Genomic DNA, 22,625 nt, shown 5'->3' on the forward strand with positions numbered 1-22,625 from the left:
TTATTTCAAAAAACGTCTTTTAATTGTTCAAAATAGCACAAAACGACATCGCACTATGGTAATATTGAGTCACAAGGGTTACTCTACAATAATGAATGGGCGTACTGTTTCCAGAAACAGAGATCAGAGGGCGCTCAGGAATCGGGCTGGGGGGGGAAGACAATGGGATCAGGCGGTGGGCTCCAAGGTGACTAAACGTGACGTTTTTCCACAGCGAAATATACTATAATACAACAGAGGCCCCAGAGGGTGGGGGCTGGGGGCATGGGTCTGCAGAGGCTGGGGTCTTCCCAGCCCCAGCTGCATCTCCAGGGCAGAGGAAGGGGCTTTGAAGACATCGGCTGTTCGGTTCAAATCCTTCGGTGTGACTTGCTTCCAAGTCTCGCTCCTTGCAAAAAACCTTGGACATGGGGCAGAGCTAACACTGGACTAGCCGCTCCCAGCAGAGCCCAGAGCCCAACTTTGTAGCATTGATGGTACAGCACGACTTGTCATCCCAGGCAGCTTCAGAGGCTGGGTTCCTGTCCATTGCGTGCCAGCCCTGAACAGAGAGGGTGGCCACGGAAAGCGGCAGCTGTGGGTGTTGGATGCTCTAAACGCTCATGCCAGGGAGTCGTGGAGAGGGCCACAGACCCAGGGCTGGGCATCGGGTCATGCCCACGCCTTTGCACCATCGTCCTCAGGAAGTCTGACTCTGGGCTCTAGCAGACTCTAAAGCTCAAGCCTCTAGATGTTGGAGCCACGACCCATGAGGGGGGCAAGACTTGACCACTCACCATCCATCATCCCAGAGGCCTGGGGACAGGTAGAGGGGCACAGAGCAGGAGCCAGAAAGAAAATCGCACTGGGCAGCAGACACCAGGCCCACAGGGAAAATGCCATATTCCTCCTGCCCTGGCCACCCCTCACTTTTTCGTCCAGAAAGATCCCTGCCAAGGCTTCGCCAAGGAGAAAAGGTTAAAAAAAAAAAAAAGACAACAGAAAAAGATACACATTCTGTACACAACTAACAACAACAAAAAAGGGACAAAACCCCACACGCTAAGACTAAAATTACAATAAAACTGTTAACTTCACCCATTTCAACTTAAAAAAAAAATACAACAAATGCAGCAGTTGGTGATGTGGCCCCCAACCCCAACCCCAGAGACGCCGTAGCCGGGCTCAGTGGGAGGGCTCCTCAAGGCCCCAGGTGGGCGTCAGGAGGTTTTCACAGAACACTGCTCAGGCCACCCCGGGGCTCCTTCTCCACCCCTTGCTTTTTCGTTCGCTTTTTCTTCTCTGAACAGGTTAAGAGGAGGGGAGGGAGGACGGGATGGGAGGACGAAGGCCTCTGAGAAAACGTGTCAGCTTCCCATGGGACTGCCAGGCAGGGCAGGGTTGGATAAGCCAAAAGGACAGGCGGGTGTCACGTGGCAAGAAATGCTAAGGTCACAAAAGAAAATAGAACCAGACAGATACCCGGTTTGGGGGGGTGCCCCCCAAGCCTCTGAGACTAGAGGCAGGGAAGAGGGCCAGGGGTGCTTCTACAACCCCCCCCCCCCCACTCCTCGGGCCTTAGCTGATCCCTGGAGCCAAGGGCAACAGCGAGGGGTGTGTAGACTTTGGAGGCAGGCTTTCCATCTGCTCCAGTGCTTTTCAGTCTTTCCCTCGAGGGCTCCCTGGAGGAAGCGGGGGAGCCCGCTCCCTCACTCGCTCTTTATCATCTGCCTTCCGCTCCCCCCTGCCCTGCAGCCATGGTAAAATGTGCTTTCTCAAGATTCTTGTAAAAACAGAGAGAGGAGGGGGAGAGGAGGGCAGCCGCTGGCTCGTGAGGGCGGAGTGCGCGCCGGGCAGTTGGGACGGGCGGCGGTCCTGAAGCAGAGGGGAGGCTGGAGAAGAAGCCAGGCGCTGGGCAGCTGCCTCTCACTGACCATCTGCCTTCGATTTCTTTGGCGCGGATTTCCTTGGAAGATGAGGCAAAGGCAAAAAAAGACAGGGTCAGCGTGGGTCTGCGTGGTGAAGTGAGTGGGACTTGGCCAGAGCTCTGGCTGCCCCCCAGGCTGGGCGGCCCCCCGCGTTTCAGGAGAAGCAGGGCCCAGCTGTCCCCAATGCTCCTTGCTCTTGGGGTCTGCATACTCCCGGCCCCAGAAGGCTCTTGGAAAGGCACCCCCTGCTTACATTTCCGGAGACGACATGGGCCGCTTGCTGGCCGGCTTGGCGCCAGAGCTGTCTTTACTGGTTTCTGAAAGCAGAGGGGGGGAAGTGGGCGGGCAGCCCTGAAGCCACACAGCACAGCGTGGCCGGGCACTGAGTGTGCCGTGGGCATGTGCCCCAGGGTCCTGGCCACCCGCATGCCACCCCCCAGGGCCATTCTGGACACAGCTTAGAGGCCTCTGCTGTTGCCCCCCCTCCTCAAGTGACAGAGCAGCCCGAAGCCTGGGCGCCCACCGCCCCACCTCTGGCTGCAGGTCTTATTGGCCCTCCCCCGTGCCTACCCCCCTCCAACACCCCCCCCCAAGGAGCTTTCTCCACCAGGTGGAGGTGAGGGATCTACCCACCCCAGAGGGTCAAGCTCACCAGGCCAGCGGCTGGCAAGAGTTCTCCCTCCCCAGAGTGAGCCCCACACACACCCACCTTGCAACCACCTGACTTGGGTGGCTGGGCCATAGCCCTTCTCATTGCGGGCGGCAATGCGGAAGATGATGGCGGGCTTGGTGGTGTAGTCGATGTGGGCGTTGGAGAGGCTGGAGGACTGCACGAGGCAGGAGGGGCTGGGCCCACAGTACACCCGCATGAAGGCCAGCTGCGCTGGGGTCGAGCTCTTGGTCTCACCGCCAGCCTGCGCACTCTGGATGGCCAGGTACACCGAGTACTCGATGATCTTGCCGGAGGTCACAGAGGGCGGCTCCCAGGTGAGGTGAGCACCGTCTGGACTCTAAAACAGAGGAAGCAGAGGCCAAGGGGGCCGTCTTCGGCCTCTGTGACTTATTCCTCCCCTGCCTGTCGGAGAACAGAGAACCTAGACCAAGTCGAAGCTTCCAGAACTGACGGCTCCTTCTTCACCCCGCTCCTAACACAACAAACTATTTCACAGCAGAGCTCAAGGAGCTCCAAAGAGATGGCTTCGTCTGCCCCCACCTGGAAGGCAGCGTGACACAATGGCAAAATGAACCGGGACTCCAAACACTTTCCTAGACCTATTCTGTCACCTAACAAATGGCTTATCATTTAGCCTCTTGGTGGCTCAGTCTCCCCATCAGAAAAATGGAGAGTCACAGGCCCAGACCTCATCAGGGAGTTTAGGCATTAGAGGATTAGGTGAATGAGCACATCAGTCATGGCTCACGCTGTGTCAGAGAGGGAGAGGACCAGAAGCTTCAGCCCAGACCCACCGGACTCTGCCTGTATCTCAGGGGCCCCTCCCAAATCACCCCCACCCAGCCCAGCAAAGAAGAAAGCACCATGAGCACGGACTTAGCTGAGGACAGAGGCTGATCTCACAAGACTCACTTTGCTGATTTTAATGGCACATGGGGCCCCCGGGAAGCCAGGCAGACATGTTTTAAAAGCTGAGATCTCACTGAAGGGCCCCCGGCCGCAGGCATTGATCCCGGCGACGCGGAACTTATATGCGGTGCCTGGCTGCAGCTCCTGCTTCTTTAGCTGGTTGTAGTCGGGCACAGTGCCCGAGTCATCCTACAGGGAGAGGTCAGGCGAACAGGAGAGATGAGAGTGACGTGAAGCCCACCACTGAGAGGGCTGCAGGAATCAGTGGAGCACTTTTCCACTACGGGGACAGTGGGGTGGGCAAAGGGCAGCCATGGCAGCCCCGTCATGTCCAGGGGGAACAGGGCGAAGGGGGGCCAGGGCTGAGCTTTGCCACTGCTTCAAAGGCTACAAGGGGGATAGGGTGAGGAGGGGTCAGCCCTAAGATGGAGAGAGCATCCCTTGGGAGATTCAAAAGTCCCTGCCCACCTGAGGGTGTTGGCTCCCAGGAATACGTACATCAGTTGGGACAGCATCTTCGGGTGGCAGAAAATAGTGTGTCACCATCACATTGGTACCCTTAATGACCCCCACGTCAAACCACTGGTTCTCCTTCTTTACAGGGGCTTTGCTAGGTGGCGGTGGCAGGTCTGGCTTCTGGAAGGCAGAGAGGGAGAAGTGATCAGGACACCCTCTGAGTCCGGATTCATTAGCCCGCTCCCAACACCCTGTCACCCCAGACTCACCACGCCCAGGGATTCAATGCCATTGGCCACTTCCGTCAGGGTGGCTGCGGCCTGCAGCTTCGCAGGGCTGGCCACGACGACCGGCTGGGGGGCCACGAATGTGTTGGACGGGGCCAGGCCTGGGAAGGACAAAAAGGCATCAGCAAGAAAGGCCCCGGAGACTGGGCCTTCTACACAGAAGCCCCTCCCTCAGGCTACACGACAGGGCCCTCTACCCCGAGGGACCTGGGACCCCACTCACAAGACTTTCTTCCCCAGTCAACTGACTTCCCCAGGGGAGTGAGGCTGCAGGTCAACCCGCCCGTGGCCAGGCAGGGTCCCACATACTCTCGGTGGCCGTGGGGGGCAGCAGGCCCACAGTGCTGGGCACAGCTCCGGCCAGCTCATTGAGGCAGTTGCTCTCGATGGTTGGGTCATTGAGGCTGTCAGCAGGGGCCAGCGCTTCTGTGGGCAGGTGGTGCTGCTGCTGCTGGGCCTGCGCCTCCTGGAGCTGTTGCTGCTGCACCAGGGCGGCCAGCTCCTGTTGTGTCAGCACGATGGGGATGGTGGTTGCCTGGCCTTCCTGGCCCTCAGCTGACAGATGGCTCAGTTCTGCCTGCGTCACTGCCGCGGCCGCCTCTGAAGTATCCATCGGCTCCCCAGTGCCTGCTCCAGGAGCAGAAGACGACAACTTAGGAGGGATGCCAGCCCCAGCTTCCCACCACCACTGCCCTCTCAGAACGACGGGCAGGATCCTTGGACACCAGCCCTCAGAGCCTGTCCCCTAGACCTCTCCCCTGCCTTCCCCCTGGTGAGACCCGCCTCCTGTCTGTGCACCAAAGTCAGCTTCAGTTCCGGTTAGGCCATACTGTGCCATCCTGATGGCAAACAAGCTCCCTTTGCTCAGGACGCCTGGAGGGAGGTGCCTGAAGCGTGGTTCGTTACCCCTGAGCGGCCTGTCCCTCCCTCAGGGCTACCCCCTGGCCTCAAGCGAAGATAGCCTGCTGAGCCAGCTGGCCTACGTGCAGCACTTACCCATGACAGCCTGCTGTGCAGCCTGGAGCACGGCCTGGATGGCCAGGGCCTGGGCCTCCTCTGTGGCTGCAGCCTGTGCGGCTGCTTCAGCAGCAGCAGTCACTGCCAGCTCCTCTGGGGTGAGCCCTGTCACCATGAGGGTGGTGGTGCCCGCTTGGGCCTCAGCCATCAGCTCTTGGGGGAGGGACAACTGGTCTACTTCAGACTGGGTGGGTGGCGGTGGCTGGACCACCACAGTGGCCACCACAGCCGAGCTGGCAGGCTCCTGGCCTGAAGACGGGTCCCCTGTACTGCTCAGATCCACGGCGGCCTGGAGCTCAGGGCTCTGGGAGGCTGACAGGACCTCGGCGGAGTCCCCCACCAGGGGCGCGGAGGCAGGCTGCAGGAGCTGCCGTGGCGGAAGCTGCTGGCGCGGCCCTGGCGAGGCCTGGAGCTCCTCTGGGGGCTGCAGGATGTCAACAGCAGAGAAGGGCATGTCAGAAGTTTCTGTGTTGGCTATGGTCACTGTAATCGTGGCCGGAATGGGGACTTCGGTGGTCAGAGCCCCTGGGGCAGTCTCAGTCACAGATGAGATCTTCTAGAAAGGGAGAGAAGCCCTGTCAGAGGGGAGGAGAGGAAGACAGAAACCAGGCAGACCTTCATCTTTCCCTGTGGGTCGGGATCTGCATTCTCAATGGGTTGCCACAACCCTGCCTGACAGACAGGGACAGTACATCACAGAGCGGCAGGAGGCATGGCAAGAGAAGGCGAGACTTCTGACCCACTGGCCCATTTTAACCCAACCCCAGAGAGACCCCTTGGTCTCATGAAAGGGGCCCACCAACTCCTCCTGTGCCACTCCATAGCCAAGTGATGAGCCACAGGAACCAGCTACAGCAATAAAATCACCCACAGGACACCCACCAAGGACTGGGGCCTCCTGTGCCCTGCCTAGGCGAGAAACTGCCCTTTTATGGTCTGGAAACAGGGCCAGGAGCAGCGCGTGCCTGGAGCAACAGCGCCACCTGGTGTCCAGTTCAGAAACAACATGGGCCCAGGCGCTCCAGGTAGCAGGGACCCTCCTGGGCTCTTACCGGCACCGAAGGGCCTGGGACTGGCGTGGACTGTGTCACGGTGGTCACAGCCCGTGTCAGCGTGGAGGACACTGTTGTCGTGATGGGACTGGAACTGGCGATATTCACACTGTCGCCCTGGGTACTCTCCACCTCTCCCTGGTCGCCGGCAGGCGGTGGGGGGTCTGGTGGGGCAAGCAGAGAACGGGGTGACAGGCCCTCCTCCAGCAGGGCTACCACCCAGGTCTGCCACCAGAGAACTTGGCTGCCTGGAAGACCTGCCCGTACTGTGCAACTGGACTGCACAGAACTGAACTGCAGGCTTCTTGGTGAGCCCTGGGCCTGGGAGCCTGCGGGGACCCGGCTGGTTGCGTCTACCTACCTTGATTGGAACTCATGTTGGAGGTGACAGTGGTGGCCGTGTGTGTGGTGCCTGTCTCGTGTGTCTCACAGGGCGGGTTGGAGCACACCCTTTGAGTCGGGAAAGGAGTGAGCAATGAAGCGCCGGGCTGGGGGGCGACTGCGGGCGGCACCGCCACCTCCAGGCTGGACTCCAGGGTCCTGTGGGAAGGGGTGGCATCTGGGAGCAGGGCACCCAAGCTGACGGACATGGTTGTGCCAGTGGAAGCGGTCTGGTGTGTCTCACAGGGCCGGCTGGCGGGAGGCTGCTGCCCACCCTCTGGCTGGCCTGCAGCCCCTCCGGACGTGGCTGTGGTGGGCGTGTGGGTGGTACCCGTCTCATGGGTCTCACACGGGGGGTTGGAGCAGACCTGGGTCACAGTGGCCGAGGGGCACAGCAGTGCCTCCAGAGCCGCGGCAGTCACAGAGGCGCTGGCTGAGCTTTCATACACGAGTGTGGGGGCCCCCAGCAGCTCGTGGGGCTCCCCAGCACCCATGGCAGAGCGGGCCACAGTGGCCGTATTGGTCGTGTGTGTGTGATGCACCTCCAGCTGGTGCCCCACGGACACCAGTGGGCCCAGGCTGGTGAGGGACCCTTCCTCGCCACTGGGCCTGACCTGGGCACTCAGGGGCCCCAGCTGTAAGAGAGTGGCACCGCGGCCAGCAGCCTCGAGGGCCATGCTTGGTCTGAGGAGCGGGCCGGCTGAGCACGGGGCCCCGGTGGCCATCACAGTCATGGTGGTGCTGGTTGCGCTGGTCTGACGGGTTTGGCACGCAGGCTTGATGGAAACCTGGGCTCCCTCTGATGCCCCAGCAGCCACGCTGACTCGGACTACAGTGGGAATGGTGGTGGCCGCGCAGGCGAGCCGGATGTCTCGCCGTGGCCCGCCTCCGATGCCGGACATGGCGGTGGTGGCTGTGCTGGTGGTACCGGTCTCATGGGTCTCGCATGGCGGGTTGGAGCAGACACGAACGATGCTGCCATTCGGCTGGCCCACCGTGGAGGTCACAAGAGCAGCAGTGGCCTCCTGTCTGTCGCAGACGAACTGCACCTGGGTGGGCTGGGGGTGCCCCCCCAGATTAGCGACGACAGTGGTGGTGGCTGTGTTGGTGGTGCCCGTCTCGTGGGTCTCACATGGCGGGTTGGAGCAAACCAGGGTCACAGTGCCGGGCTGCACATCACCCTGGCCCGAATCAGCGATGGTGACCGTGGCCGTGGGCTGTTCTGTAGTAGGGGAGGCCAGAATGGAAACTGGGAGGTCGTGCACAGGCTGGGCCTCCACCCCACTTGGGGCCGTGATCAGAGTCACCTGGGTAGGCTGGGAGACAGGCTGGGGAGAGGGTACATGGGGAGTTAGTGCTGCTGCCCATCCTCCTGCATCTGCCCCTGCCACCAACCTGCAGTACCCCCTGGGACCAGTGGCTTGGCACCTAAAGCAAAAGCCCTGGCAAGTCTAGGACCTGCTCATCCTCACTCCAAGACACTGACTGGCTCAGGGACCAGGGAAAAGGAACCGGGAATGGGTGGAGGAGCAGGGCCTAGGCTGGGGCAAGCCCTCAGTCGGGCAGGGGTAGGGGGAAAACCTGGCTGACCCTGTGCTGTGCCAAGGCCAGCTTCACCACTTCACCAGGAATTCAGCTCAAGATGCACAAAGAACCTAGTGCTCAGACGCTAAACACGGCTGAGATAGATTATCTCAACTTAACAGACTAGCAGGCAGTGACTAAGAATCGTGATTATGTACCTCCAGAGTAACCACCCTACAGGTGCCACATGCAGGAGGGGAACCAAGGGCCCGCTGGCACACTGCAGCTCCGACTGCCCTACCTGCATGGTGATGGTGGGCGTGGTGAGCCCAGCGGCCGCTGTCAGCGTTGTCTGTGCTGCTGACACGGTGATGGCAGTGGGGTTGATCACCTGGCTTGAGAGGGTGGCGATGGTGCCCAACGTGGTTATGGGCGTGGCCAGCGAGGCGCTGGTGCTATGGCCCCCAGCTCCAGCCAGGCTGGTGGAGACGGTGCCTGTTACTGTGCCCAGGGTCGTGACGCCTGGAGGCAGGGAAGGAGGCAGGTGTGGGAGGAGGTCAACGGCTGGTGTGGCTGTTCTCCCCAGGCGAGTGGGGCTGGGGCACACCCCGACCCTGCCCTCACGGCCCTGCACCGAGGCCTCCATACCTGTGGTGCCCTTGACGACCAGTGTGGTGACAGCCGGCTTGACAGCAGACACAGTAACAGGAGTTACCAGGCGGACGCCCCCCATAGGCACGGTGCGGAGAATGGTGCCTGGCTGGCCAGGTGCACCCTTCAGCACCACCTGGAAAACCAGAGAAAAGGGCCCCTGTGTCACATGGGGGCTGGCCAGAGCAGACCCTCTGCTGCCCCTCCCAGGCCTTGCGTGGTCTGCTGCGGTCCCGGGCTGGACCCTCGGGGAGGAAGGGCCGGGCACACCTCACCTGAGTCACTCCTTGCTGCCCGTGGCCTGTAGCGATTTTGGGAACGGCTGTGATGATTTTGGCGGGGGTTCCAGTTCCAGAAGTCATCACCTTGGTAGTGATAATGGTGATGGGCGACTTGATGCCGGCACTGCTAGTCACGCCTAGAGGAGAGGGGGGCAGCCTGGCTTTACGAAGGGCCAGGCGACAGTGCCAGCCTCCCACCCGGGCCCGCTTCTCCCGGGCCCTCTTTTCAAACAGTTACGCCTGTTACCCCTCAATTAAAACAAAGTGGTATGAACTGCAGCCATACCCTTGCTACCTCCTGACAAATCGTAAACAAGAGGCAAGGAGAGGGCAGAGCAGACGGGAAAATCTTACACAAGAGGTAAAGAGAGGGCGGAGCAGAGAGGAAAACCTCAACGGAAAGACGATGCAGACTGGCTACCCCCTCACCTGCTTTCTCCCCAGCACACCGGGGAAGGCCCCTACCCGTGGCGCCCGCCTGTGTGATGATAGCCGACATGGGGATGGTCTTAATGATAGTCGTGGTGCCGGGCTTGGTGGTGCTGGGGGACACACTACTGATGCCCAGGATGGTAGGCTTAGTCCCTGCCCCGCTGGCCTGCGTGGTTGTGATGATGGTAGTGGGCTTGCCATCTGCAGACGTCACCAGCTTCAGGATGGTCCCGGCTGGCAGGGGTCCTTTAGTCTGTAAGGGGAAAACGCATGGGGGGAGGAAGGCTGAGATGAATGGGCATCACTGCTGGGATGCAAAGTGTGGCTTTGTTGTCATTGTTGAATTTTAATTGAACTCTGGTTGCTCTACAATGCTATGCTAGCTTCAGGTGTCTAACAAGAGTCGGTCGGTGATACACATATGTATCTGTCATTTTTTAAAAGAACTGCAAGTTTAATGGTGAGTCTGGTCTGGCCAGGATTCACTGCCAGCCCAAGCAGCTTGGACTATTCTGAAGACTGCAAGTGACAGAACCAAGCAACAGGACCTTCTGAGCCACTCAAGCTCATCTAGGTAGGGTCCCAGTCTAGGGTCCACAAGCTCACCTGGATGATCTGAGTCACTGGGCCTGTAGACGCCTGGCCTGTGACTGCCGAAGTTTGAACCGGTTTGGTCTGGACCACTGACATCACTTTGCCCAGATTGGAAATCTAAAAACGAAACGACAGAGCACCAAAAATAGTGATCCAGAGACCAGTCAAGGGCACGGCCTGGGCTGGGTGCTCCTGGTGGTGGTCACTCACCAGAGCACTGCCTCCTGGGACCGAAATGGGGCTCTTCACCAGGGTGATGGTCTTGGTGACCCCACCCACCACTGTGGTCACCACCTGGGCTTGCTGGGCCACTGTCACAGTCCCAGACTTGTGTACGGTGATGATGGGACGAGTAGATGTGTTGGCGGCAGAAGAGACAGAGGTCCCCACCTGGGCAGCTGCAGTCTTCAGCATGCGAGTAGCTGGGTTGCTCACCTGGAGACCGCAGAGAAGAGTGGTGGGTAGGTCAGAAAGCACCCCAGACTCGACCTAGAACTGGCGGGGGGAAGAGCTGGCCCCTGCGCATTTGTGTATGTCCACCAAGCTCAGTTTCGTTTACCTCTGCTTTAGTGAAACAAGGGAGGTCACTGGGCCACAGGTCTGGCCACAAGGCAGCCACACCCCCATGGCTGCCAGCTTATTCCCCAGCCCCCACCAAGCACCAACCATGGACTGCCATCCTCTATGGTTGGTCCAAAAGCAGAAGTAGTGACCACTGTCTAATGACGATATCCAGAAACCCCCGTCCTCAAGGCTGTGGGCTCAGAACCAGCTCCAAGGGACACTCACCATGACTGGTGAGGAGGCCACCTTCACAGTGGCTGGGAGCGTGGTGGTGCCCGGCGTCACGGCCACGGTTTTGACAATGGTGGTGCCAGCCGGGACACTCAGGACCGTGGGTGCCGAGGAAGGAGGGATCTTCTGGGTGGCAGCAGCCGCGGCTGCTAACGCAGCCATACCACTCATCTGTGGGCTGCTGCCAATGACCTGCAAGGGACACAAGGAGTGTGAACCCACAGGGAACACCAGGCCCGAGGCGGCTCCAATCCCTGCTTCCTGGAGCAGCACCTCTCGGCTTTGAGTACAACCAGGCGCTGCTCTACTGACCCCAGATCTGGACTCCCACAACTGACCAGGCCCATGTCAAACCCCAGCTGGCTAGCTTCTCCCCTCAGAAAATACACATTTAACATGCCCTTGAGATCAGATGGCGAGGAGACCATTCTGAGGTGTCAGCTTACTAATCCTGAAGTTAGTGCTGAGGTTGCCTCATCAGCACTTTCCAGGCCCTGGATGAAAGGTGCTAGCGCAGGGTGGGAGTCAAACCCTGCCAGTGCGCCACTACCAAGAACGTCCCACCGCACCCTGCCTTGGCTCCTTACCGTCCCCTGGGCACTCTGTGTAGGCACAACCATCCGCACGCCTGCGGGAAGGGAGGTCACGGTCACGGGGGCTTTCCCAGCCTGGCTGGCAGGTCGCATGGTGACTAACGGGGTTCCCGTGGTAGCCTGAGGACCGGTCACTTTCAGCACAGCCGGGACACCTGCTCAGAAAAGGGGCCAAAGTGAGCAGCTTCGGGAACCTGCTTGGGCTTCAGCTCCCGCCCTTCCAGCACCGCTCGGGGACAGTCTCTGCGGGTCAGGACCAGGCCTCCACAACAGCACTCAGCCTCTGGTCTGCACTAACAGCCTCCAAGCGTGTGGTCTAGCAACCCCTGCTCAGGCATGCCACCTCCGGGTGAGCCAGTTCCTGCCCTCGAGCGCCCAGCTCACCTTGAGTCCTGGCTGCGGCGGGCACGGAGATTGAGCTGCCAGGCACCGTCGGCAAGACCTGGATGGTGGTGGTGGTCGGGGGCGCGGCAGCAGCCTGGGGCAGGAGCGTGATGCCTACTTGGGTCAGCGGCTGCACAGCAGGTGCGGCTGCTGCTGGGGCAGGGCTCTTGGGAGGGTTGGCAGGCACAGACGGGACTGGATTGGGTGTGGGGGAGGTGGCAGTGGCAGCCGTGGCAGGAATGTCATATTTCTGGAGCTGCAGAAGGTAACTGTCGGCTGTCGCCACGGCCCCCCAGCTCACCTCCAGGGAGTTAGTGTTGGCTCGCACCAGCTGTACCCGGGCTGGAGGTGGTGGCTTTTCTATAAGAGAGCATCACTAGTGAGGAGGGAGAGGCAGACACTTCAGGGACGGGTGTGGAAGCTCTCCTCTAGTTAGCCTTACCTGTTTCCAGGTACCAGAGGTCCTTGCAGCAGACCTGGTTGTTCCAGGCCTTTCGGTAGCCGTCACGCCCACTCCAAATGTAAAGGCGAGTATTGATGGCTACTGCGCAGTGGCCAGCACGAGCCCGGGGAATATTGTCTTCCAGCGTATCCATCAGGATGGTCTCCCAAGCCATGGTATCTGGGGAGAACAGGATGTGAAAGTCAGCAGGGCACAGAGGAACCGACAACCCTCAGGGGCTCTTTGGCCTTTTGCTGTCAGGGATGGGGAATTAAAACCAGGAAGTCATCCAAGATTACTAAAGTAAGACGAAGACAAAAACAAAAAAAGTACAATTCTGTATGGCAAAAAGACCGTACAAAATTAGAAACCACAAACTATAAACTGGGAAAACTACACGAAAGACACAGTCAAAGGTTCCCCTTCTTGCACATGGAGCAATACAAAAGCCTCTAGAAAGAGATGGGCAAAGAGGAACGCAAGTTACGGAAAAAGTGACAGAAGATCTCAAAAGAAAAATACATACCCTCACTCGAGATAAGAGAAAGGCAAACTTAACCCAGAAGGTGCCTGGCAGCTTGATGTTCCTTATGCTGCAGCCAGGGTCGAGGGTGAGCCAGGGGAGGGGACCGGGAGCTGGCCCATGGGAAGTCAAGCACCTACTGGGCTTGGTGAAGAGCGTACACTTTTCCGGCCTCGTGAGCACCGCTAGGGACATCTGCATGTCCAGTAACATCCCCCTGCCAGCAAGGCTACCTCTAGGTTGTCCCTCTTTGGATACACCTGAACGTGGTGAGAACGGTGCAAGGATACTCACGGAGCAGCGTCGGTGCAAGTTTTGACACCACGAGCACAATTCAAAAGAATGAGCCACTTGCCCTGCGAGGATGGGATGGTCTCCGGGACAGAGAAAACACAAGGGCCAGGCACTGCGCTGCGTAGAGCAGGCCGCTGTCCTGTGTGCTCCATTTTTAAGGAACCTATAAGCAATGCTCACATCTATAGCGTGGTCCCTGCAGGGTGGGTGAGAAACCACCAACAGGAAATGAGAGGGAGGCACTGCATGGTTATGCCAGTGAGGAAGAGCCTATTCAAAACACGCCAAGGAGCATCCCTCAGGGCGCTTGGACCACTGGCTACGCCTCGCGGAGTTCCAGAGGCACGGCCTAGAAGCAGCTCGGCCCCCTGCGCCCCCAACACAGCCCTCAGGCCGAGGTGGGCCAGCCTCCCGCAGCCCTCTGCAGGCTGCACTGAGCCCAAGGAGGCCATACCCAGGTTGAGACAAGCCAGGGTGTTGGTACACTTCCACTCCTTCTCGTGTGTGGCCACTTTGACGTCATCCATGACGAGGGGCACCCAGCCACCAAACACGTACATTCTGGGACGAGGGAGGGAAGAGTAGGAGATGGTTGTGGACGAGGTGCCAAGCTCGAGGCCGCCTCTTCCATCCAGAATGTCCTGAACACCCCGGGTCCTCTAGTTCTCCCCGGGACGCACAAAGCTCTGAACGTGCCCTCTCTGCCTTGGTGGCTCAGCCCTCACAAGAACTGTGTCACCTCCAGCGCACAGAGCTTCGGTGTAGCTCACCCAAAGCTCCACTCTGTCCCAATCATCCTTACGTTCACTCTGGGACCTTGGCATTGACAAAGACACTCAGCTGCTGCTGCAGAGGATCTAGAACAATCTATGTCCCTCTACCCTCTTTTTTTTTTTATTTTTTTGGTCCCCCAGGGTCATAATGGGAAGACAGGGCTGCTGAATGCCAGCCCAACCAAAGAAAGGTCTCCTCAGGCCTCAGGGATTGCTGGAACGAAACTGTGAGCCCATGGGGGTGGGAGGTGGGGGCTACAAAGAGAAAAAAGCCATGACTGGCTACTCACTTGTTTCCTATGGTCGTGGCCGAGTGGAGACTTCGAGGAAGAGGTGCCACCCCACTGAGGCTGGGCTTATTCCACGTCAAAGTCTCTGTGCGGAGCAGTGGGAAGAGAAGGTTACTCACAGCAGGTCGGACACATGCCCTTTGACCCACAGGCTGTGTCCCAGACATGGGGAAGGCTCTGGAAAGCAGGTATTAACACAGCACAAGAACTGCACACCTGGCCTCCCAACAGGCCTTGAGAAGCCCCCTGATCACCAGGCTCTGGCACTTCCCAAGCAGTCTTTCTTGAGCACCTGCTATGAACCAGGGCTGGGGCTGGGGGTAGGAGCCATTGCCATACCCTCCAGACACACCATAACACCTCCCACTCTTCAAGAGGCACTCACCCACCGTCAGCTCCACCATCTACAGACCCAGGGCTGCTAGAAATTTCTGTGCCCAAAATGATCTCTTTAGAATGCCGATGCAATGCTACAGGACCACCTAACCCTCTGTAGTTGTGCAGTCTGTCACCTTTTCCCCTCTACCTTCTTCAAGTCAAAAGCCTGAACTCCTGATTTCTTGCCTGTCGACCTGCCCAAATAGCCCCTAGGGGTCTCACCATGTCTGGGCAGCCCCTCTGACTGGAATAGACCAGGGGGCCCTGCTCCCAGAACACCGTGACCACTGACGAGTTGACAGGGTCTCGTGCTACCTCACCCACACAACGTCATTCTAGGCCGTTCCCTCTCCCCTCACTCTACTGCAAGGTAGCAGATCGACTCGGTCAACAGAGCCTTGCGCTTTCTTAAACACTGCAAGCTCAGGGCAAAGAGGACAGCCTCAGATAGGTCCTATCCTGACCCAGTCACAAGTAGGGTGTGAGGCAGGACACTTCTCCCCTCTGCGACAGCCCCACCACAACACCCCACGCCAGCTGCCCAGCTGCACTCCTAGACCACGGGAGCAGCTACACCCATGTCGTACCGATATCCAGGGTCCAGAGGTCCCCCAGCCTGCAGCCACTCATTCCTCCATAGATCACCAGCTTGGACTTCTTGTTGTCCTTCTCGGTGTAAACCACTGCAGTGTGAGACTCTCGGGGTGGGGGCAGGACACCGTAAGTGATGGGAATGTCCCAGGCTACCACTCCAGAGCCTGGCCGCAGTTCCAGGATGTATAAGTCATTCAGGTACCTGGAAAAGAAAGGTCAGGTTAGGGCAGGCCACCCGCTTTGACAAGGGAATGGCAGACTCCTGAGGAGACAAAGCGGGGCTAACGCTACACAAACTCCAAATCCTTCCACCTCTGTCCTCATCCCTAAGGAGGGGTGCGAGTGGAAGGGGAGCAGCAGGATGGGGTGTGCTCAGCTGCCCTGCACGAAGCTGGACATGACATGAGGACCTTCGAGGTGAAAAGGGAGCACTAGCTCAGGACTACCTACAGACTTTAGAAAGGCCCTTGGAAAATACCCATCACGAAGCCTGCGGGCACCGAGAAGGACCAGCTCGAAACTGGGTCTGAGGAGCAGGAACCAGCCCAAGGCAAGGTTGGGGGAACCAACCCTCCTGTTTCACAAATGAAAGGGACCTGGTACAGCAAAACTGACTGCTGTGTGGGCAAGCACCCCAGCCTTCATGGGATTCCACACAAACAGGACAAAGCCTCACCTCGGAATGTTGTTCTTGGGGTCCTCACTATCATTGGCCAGACCCCCAAACAGGTAACATTTGTTGCCCACAAGGGAGAAACTGTGCCCGAGCCGAGGACACGGAGGAGGCCCATTTTTGGGCGTCTTTGCTTTCAGTCTCTTCCACTCCCATCGGCTTGCCTGCAAAATCAAGGCTCAGTGATTAACTCAAGGGTGAGCTGGGTTGTTTGTCACATACGGAGGGGCTGCTGGGGGTGGGAGGGTGCAGCTGACTAGGGTAAGAAGGTCTGGGTGGCACAGGGCCTGCCCCCACTCTGACAAGCAGGACACTACCTGGAGCTCATAGAGGTCGTTGCTGTACTTCCCATATTCCACCATCCCTCCGAACACGAGCAGGCGTGTCCCATCGCACACGAAGCCATAGGCTGCACATCCAGGAGGGATGTCCCCTCTCACAGCCGGGATGAACCACTGGTTGGTCGCTGGGGGACAAAAGTTAGCAGAAGTCAGAACACCCTGGGAGCCACCAGAACCAAAACCCCACCCCTCTGCCTCCCTAAACCCACCAGCCTTCAAAATACAGTCCAAGAAAGGACAGGCTAAGACAGCATCTCTTTTCCCAAGGATGTGGGACTTCTTCCTTTGAGCATCTAACTGCCAACCCTCTAAGCCATCTTCCAAACCCTTTGGTCTCAGAGACCACCCCAAAGTCACCCTGGTTCTCATCATAGTCATCTTAATAAGCAGGAAGTCACTGACAAGAGAATCTGGCAGCTTCTGGGGATGGGGCCACCTCCTGCCACTCTATGGGGACTTGGAAAGAAAGAAACATCTAATACCCAAGCTACCCTCCCGGAGGCCCACGGCAGGCTGCACGTCTCAGTGGCTGAAAGAGCGAATGCTGCAGGCCAGGGGCAGCAACCCGAGTACAGGCCCAGGAGAGCTGTGGGGGCATGCTCAAGCTCTGCTACGGTTTCCCCGGCGACGGTCCACAGCTCCCTCCTCCAGAACACGGGCAGAGGCGGTGGCGGGCAGCTTCCCAGCCCTGGAAGCTGCCTCAAGTCCGCCGCCTCGAGCCAGGGTGGAGCTCCCCAACTGCCCCTGTTCCGCCTGGCACCCCCGTACCTCCCAGGCAACCAATCCCTTGCCTGCCATGCCAGGGCTTCCTGGCAAAGTCACAGGGAAAACACTGCCCTCTTTGGAGGGACTCCTCCTGTCCTGTATTATTTGAAGGGCCATCCCCTGAAACACACACTGCACTCTCACAAGACACCTCAAACCAGCAGCCAGCTGCAAACCTGACTCCACACCCCTCCATCAGTTTTGGTCAAACACGGGCGAGCAAATCGGGACTGAGGAGACGGTGGGCAGGGAAGGGACCTGAGCGCCAATGGAGCCCCTCCCAGGGCATGACAGGGGCCAGTCCCTACCACCCTCTCCACACTGGGTAACCGGACTCCCACAGCTTCACCCTCAAGGGGGAAGAAGCCTGCCCCCTCATCCCAAAGCACATTGCACCTCCCGGCATAAAGGCACCCTGGCTGGCCACTTCCCAGGTGGACACAGCTGTTTGGAACGGGCTGTGGGTCTCACCCTCGGTTCAGGGGAGTCACTGGGCCTTGCGGACACCCAGCACTCCCCTCCGTCTCCCCTGCCTGCTCCGTGCACCCTGGCCCCAAAGTCCGGAGATCCACCTTATCCTTCCTCAAGGTGCAAAAACAAACCGAGAAGAGCAGCAGCTTTCCAGGCTTGAGCCCTCAGCCCTACACAAACTGGGGGGAGATGCCTCACACAGCATCCAAAGGAGCTACATTCAAGTTCCCGTGATAAATGCCGACACAGACCTCTGAACCTCCCTCCATGGACACGGGAAAGAAAATAAAGTCGCTCAGTCACACCCGACTCTTTGCAACCCCATGGACTGTAGCCTACCAGGCTCCTCTGTCCATGGGATTTTCCAGGCAAGGGTACTGGAGTGGGTTGCCATTTCCTTCTCCAGAGGAATCTTCCCAACCCAGGGATTGAACCCAGGTCTCCCGCATGGCAGGCAGATACTTGACCATCTGAACCACCAAGCTTTTTAAAACTGGACACAGGAACAGAGGCCAAAAGGGGAAGTAACTGACCAGAGCTCACAGGGTCATACAGACACACGAGACAAGAACCCTGTCCCTGAGTAAAAGGGACCGCCAGGTGCCTCCCTGAGGGCCGGGTCATCTGCCACCCAATTCAGGGGCTGGGTGAAAGGGACTGGTGGCGTCCCAAGAGCTCATTCTGCAGCACCCAGGAGGGGCTGACCTCGTTCTAGAGCACTCCAGGCAACAGCAGGCTGTTAGGCAGCGCGGGTTCTGGGCTGAAGCCCGGTTCTGCTCTGAGATGGCAGCTGTCCCCTAATCCTATCACCCCTCACTCATCTGGGGGGGTGAGTGGTGCACAACCCCTGCAGGTCCCTCCGCCCTGCTCAGTTCTGGCTTGCCTGTACCCCGGAGGAAGTGGCCCAGTGCCCCCCACCCCCCCGCCCTGCTTCCTGCATGGTGCAGGCGGTGGCAGGTGCTAGGAGGCACGGAGTGGGGGAGATGATTCTCAGAAGAGGTGACGTGGGAGCCAGGGCCTTGAAGGCTGAACAGGACTTCCCAACAAGTGAAACCGGCAGGGCCACGCAGGAAGTGCCTGTGAGAACGCGAAAGGCCAGGAACAGAGGGTGAACAGGTTGGAGATAAGCTCAACTTAGTAACCACTTAGCCCCAAGGAGAACACGCCTGGGAAGTATCCCCAAAGCGGGGGCCTGACCTAATAACCGAACTGAAGGCCGAGAGAGCCAACAGGGTGACCCTGGACCCAGCACGTCCCGCCTGACACCCCAGGGTCCGCGTGTGCGAAAACGAGGAAGTTTCACTAGCCACTTCCCAAGGCTCCTTCTGGCGTCATCAGCTGGGGACGCTGGAGAACCACTGAGGCAGACCCGCCTCGACTGCTGCTTCGCCCAGCAGTCACAGCCTCCCCACACCAGGGCTCACCCCACCGTGTCAGGGCCAGGGCCCCTGGGTGATCCACTTTGGTGTTGCCAGAAACTTCCCTGAGGTCGAGGATGGGCCTCCCAAAAGCCGGGGAAGTGTTCCACGGCCACCAGAACACACACTTCCTCATGCACCCCCTTCCAGTTCAGTGCACACCTGCCACCCCCAGCCCCATCACCCCCGATCTCTGAGCTGCCTGAGATGGCAAAGCAGGCACGTGCCCCCTAGGGTCTTTTGTCTTAGCAACTGGGAACTCTCTCTGAATGATGAGTCTCTCTGAGCATTCCTCTTACAGAAGGAGAAGCTAGAGAATACGCTCTGACCTCATTTAAGACACAAGACACAAGGTAAGCAGGAGGCCGGCTGTCAAGGCGGCACTAAAGATGCCCTAAGAAGGATGCTGGGCATCTGTGCCCCGGCTGGTGGAAGAGAGGCCACACCAAGCCTGGCTCTCTGAGAACAGCAGAAGCTCGAGGCTCTGTCAAACAGGAAACACTAACATGCAGTGAGGACCAGAGAGCTGCATTCACTAGTGGCGAGAAGTTGCCAAGGGAGTTCTCAGGGCACTTTCTGAACTGGTACCCTGGAGGAATCCAGGGCTGCAGCCCTTCGGAAGGCTGGCTCCCGCTACCACTACCACTACCACCCTTCCAGAGGGGGAACGAGTGAATGCCAAAATGGTCAACTCAGTTTAATACACACGTGTCGACACAGAGGCCCCAAGAAGCAGTGGCCTTTGGAGCTGATGGTAATTAGGCCCCTGGCCTACTTTCTAAAATTGGCATTCCATGCCAAGGAACCTGCTCCAGGCCTTAAAAGAAGGAAGGTGGTCCAAGGGGTTGAGGAGGTTCTGCTGAGCACACTGGCCTCTCTAAAAACAGCCCTGCCCCTCGGCCTTCCCTTACTGGGCTAATCGCTGCCGCCGCAGCTGTCCAAGCTGGCACCAAGCTCCAGCAGCCAGCCCAGCCTCCCCGGAGGCAACAGGTGCTCCGACCCAGAATGTGAAGGGCCACCAGCAACCCACCAGCCTCGGAAAGTCAACTTTGGAGGGTCAACCACTTACAAGACGCAAGCACACTGAACTCTGTGCCTCCGGGGAGGCGCGGGCGGGGAGCACTCAACAGAGGGAAAGCTCGGGTCCAACCCTCAGCGCACCGACCAACAGCCTAGCTCAGAGCAACCTCGGAGTTGGGGGCGGCGGCAGCGGGGGTGGGGGGAAGAACACGGGGTGCCCAGACCCGAGGACCCCGGCCCACCAGAACCCTGGGACAGGACGGCTAGGTGGCCAAAGTAATTTGGCAGATGAGCTGGCGCGGGGGAAATGCGTTAGAAGCCAGACCCTGGCCGCGGCTGACCCCAAAGCAACCTGGAGCTGTGGAGGAGAGCTTGCTAAAAGCACACGATGAGCCGGGAGGGGGTTTGCAGCAGCCCCGCCTCCGCCTCTCAGGCTCTGGAACGGAACGGAACGCAAGGCGCCCAGGCCCACTGCCCCCCGTGAGAACGCTCATTCCCTCTCCCGGGGCCAGCCTCCATTCAACTGGCAGCTGGGGCCCACGAAGGCACCAGGTGTACCAACTGGCCACCACGGGGGAGGGGGCCGCACGAGAATGCGGCTAAGTTCTAGAGACCAAGCAGGAGCACCAGACAACAGGACCACGGCATGTCAGCCTGGTGGCAACACCCGGAGGCACGGACACACCGCGGTCTTCGACTCTGACTGCACCTGACTCCTCCCAATGAACCCAGCCTCAGGTTTAGGGGCGGCCTGGGAATGGGCAGGGTAACCTCCTCGGTCCACTGCACGGTGACCACAACTAATCCCTCTCTTCTAGCCAAAGGCCCCAGATCCATACCACAGGCCATGGGAAGGGAAACACTGCAGGAGTCGACACTGCAAGTGGGGAACGGCAGCGTCGTCGGATTTGTGGGGCCCCAGGACGACAGTTCCCCAGTGTGGCACACCGCCTGCCCACCCCATCCCCGGGTCAGGATTGAGGCCGCTCAACTCTGCCCCTTTTCTCGAGACGGCGACCTCATCTGTCATCGAAAAGTTGTCACTGCTCCCCAAACCGCACCAGAGATGAGGAAGAGTCTAGCAGCCATTGGGGGGGGGGAAGGGGGTGGGACTCTGCGCCAAAGGGACGCATCCGCCCGCCTAGTTGGCGGGGGTAACGGTGTCTTGTCTGAAGTCACCACCGCGGGCGCCGCCCCCGCTCCCTCACCAGCTGGCCTAGAGGGTTCCTCTCCAATACTTAAAGACACCCCCCTTCGAAGGCAGGAGAAGCAGGGGTGTCAGGATGGGGACAAGAGCAGGGCAGAACAAACAAGCCATGCAGAGCAAAGGGTCTCGGAGGGGAGTCCCGTGCGGCTGGAGAAGGGAATGGGAGGAGGGGGGAAGAGGGCAGCCAGGGAAGGGAGGAGAGGAAGGAGAGAGAGAAAGGGAGGAGGGAGGAGAGGAAAGGAGGGAGAGGGAGGAGATGGAGGGAGGGAAAGATTCGAGGACCCAGCGGGCTTTGCACTCACCCGTGTTGTACACGTGCAGCTCGTCCACTATCCCCTCGTTGCCGCCGCCAAACACCACGATGAGCTCCTTGATGGCCACGGCGCGGTGGCCGTGGCGGGGCCGGGGCACTGGACCCGACCAGCCCACCACTCGCTTCCAGCGGGGCTGCAAGAGCACCGCTGGCGAGTTGGCGGCTGACACGGCCGAAGCCATAGTTCCAGGAAAGGGCGCGGTGGAGAAAAGTCGCCAAGTGGGAAGGAAGCCCCCCAATTCCACTCACACACACCCCTTTTCGTCTAAGGTGGCTCTCACTGAGAAACTGTTCCTTACACAGCGGTGGACGGCTCCATGGAGGCCGCCATCTTAATTATTTTCTCCTTCCCTTCTCCTCTTCCCCTTCTTCTCGCTTACCAGGTCTCGTCAAGAGCCTCTTGAAACTGTCAAGCGACTGGACCCGAGAAGCTGGAGGCAGTCGAGTCCCGCCGCCCTGACTACTTGCCTGGGAGCTCCCACTTACAGGCTCGAGCGGGAGGCCCTGGGAGCCGCCATCTTGAGCCGCCTCTCTCTCCTCCCTTCCTCAGTCGTAGCCCTCCCCTGCCGGAAATGGCGGAGCCCCGGCCCGGTTCCCACACCCCCCGAGTCCCCTGCACTGGCCGGCTTCCGGGGCGGGTGGAAAGGAGCCACAAGCGCAGCGGTTGTCTCAGCCCCGCCGGCGCTCACACCACAATTGTGGGAGCCGCCATCTTGAGACCGTCCCGCTTCCCCGCCCAGCGCTTAGTGTAGAGGCCGCTCCCTTAACAGCCTCGACACTTGTAAGGAATAGAGGCGCGCCAGAGGCCAGTGAAACGAGCTTGAGTTCTTGAGGGCTGCTCAGATACTCGCCCCGTATGGCTCCTGAGGTCTCGAGCGTCTAGCCTTAGTCCGCCTCTGCTGCTCAGGCTGCGCCTGCCGCCCTGGGAGCCGCCATCTTGAAACTAGCTCCCCCTTCCCCCCTATTCTCTTCCTCCCGGGTCAGTTCTTCCACTGCAAACCAAACGCAAGGCAGCGTCCGATCCTCGCTTTCCTCTTTATGACTCCTTTCCACAGAAGCCGCTTCAAAAAGGCAGAGTTAGGCCCCGAAGTGGCAACTGTACGGCAGGAGGAGCGGTAACGGCAGGGCGCTCATGCCTCCTCCCTGGGAGCCGCCATCTTGTGCGAAGAAGTAACAACTAAACATGG

The 22,625-nt window shown here is 59.3% G+C and overlaps 1 protein-coding gene across 6 annotated transcripts; it reads right to left on the reverse strand.

Annotated features, from left to right (window-relative positions):
• On the reverse strand, positions 1 to 22,625 carry HCFC1 (host cell factor C1). 6 transcript variants are annotated; one of them, XM_020891848.2, is made up of 26 exons: positions 21,428 to 22,625; positions 16,221 to 16,369; positions 15,907 to 16,067; positions 15,224 to 15,432; positions 14,259 to 14,343; positions 13,650 to 13,756; positions 12,379 to 12,558; positions 11,937 to 12,296; positions 11,547 to 11,707; positions 10,954 to 11,151; positions 10,375 to 10,599; positions 10,177 to 10,281; positions 9,568 to 9,823; positions 9,133 to 9,275; positions 8,855 to 8,993; positions 8,508 to 8,728; positions 6,663 to 8,010; positions 6,302 to 6,465; positions 5,229 to 5,802; positions 4,542 to 4,862; positions 4,215 to 4,333; positions 3,988 to 4,125; positions 3,493 to 3,678; positions 2,617 to 2,917; positions 2,161 to 2,224; positions 1 to 1,945 (listed from the first exon to the last, which is right to left on the reverse strand). In XM_020891848.2, the coding sequence occupies exons 1-26, from the start codon at positions 21,618 to 21,620 to the stop codon at positions 1,906 to 1,908; spliced, it is 6,147 nt and encodes a 2,048-aa protein (XP_020747507.1). In that variant the 5' UTR covers positions 21,621 to 22,625; the 3' UTR covers positions 1 to 1,905. The 6 variants fall into 6 exon arrangements, with proteins under 6 accessions (XP_020747507.1, XP_020747509.1, XP_020747505.1 ...); XM_020891850.2 differs by having other exon boundaries at positions 5,229 to 5,673; positions 21,428 to 22,624; XM_020891846.2 differs by having other exon boundaries at positions 4,542 to 4,859; positions 5,229 to 5,805; positions 21,428 to 22,624.

The sequence above is a fragment of the Odocoileus virginianus genome, unplaced genomic scaffold (genome assembly GCF_023699985.2).
Source record: "Odocoileus virginianus isolate 20LAN1187 ecotype Illinois unplaced genomic scaffold, Ovbor_1.2 Unplaced_Scaffold_18, whole genome shotgun sequence".
Taxonomy (NCBI): Eukaryota; Metazoa; Chordata; class Mammalia; order Artiodactyla; family Cervidae; genus Odocoileus; species Odocoileus virginianus.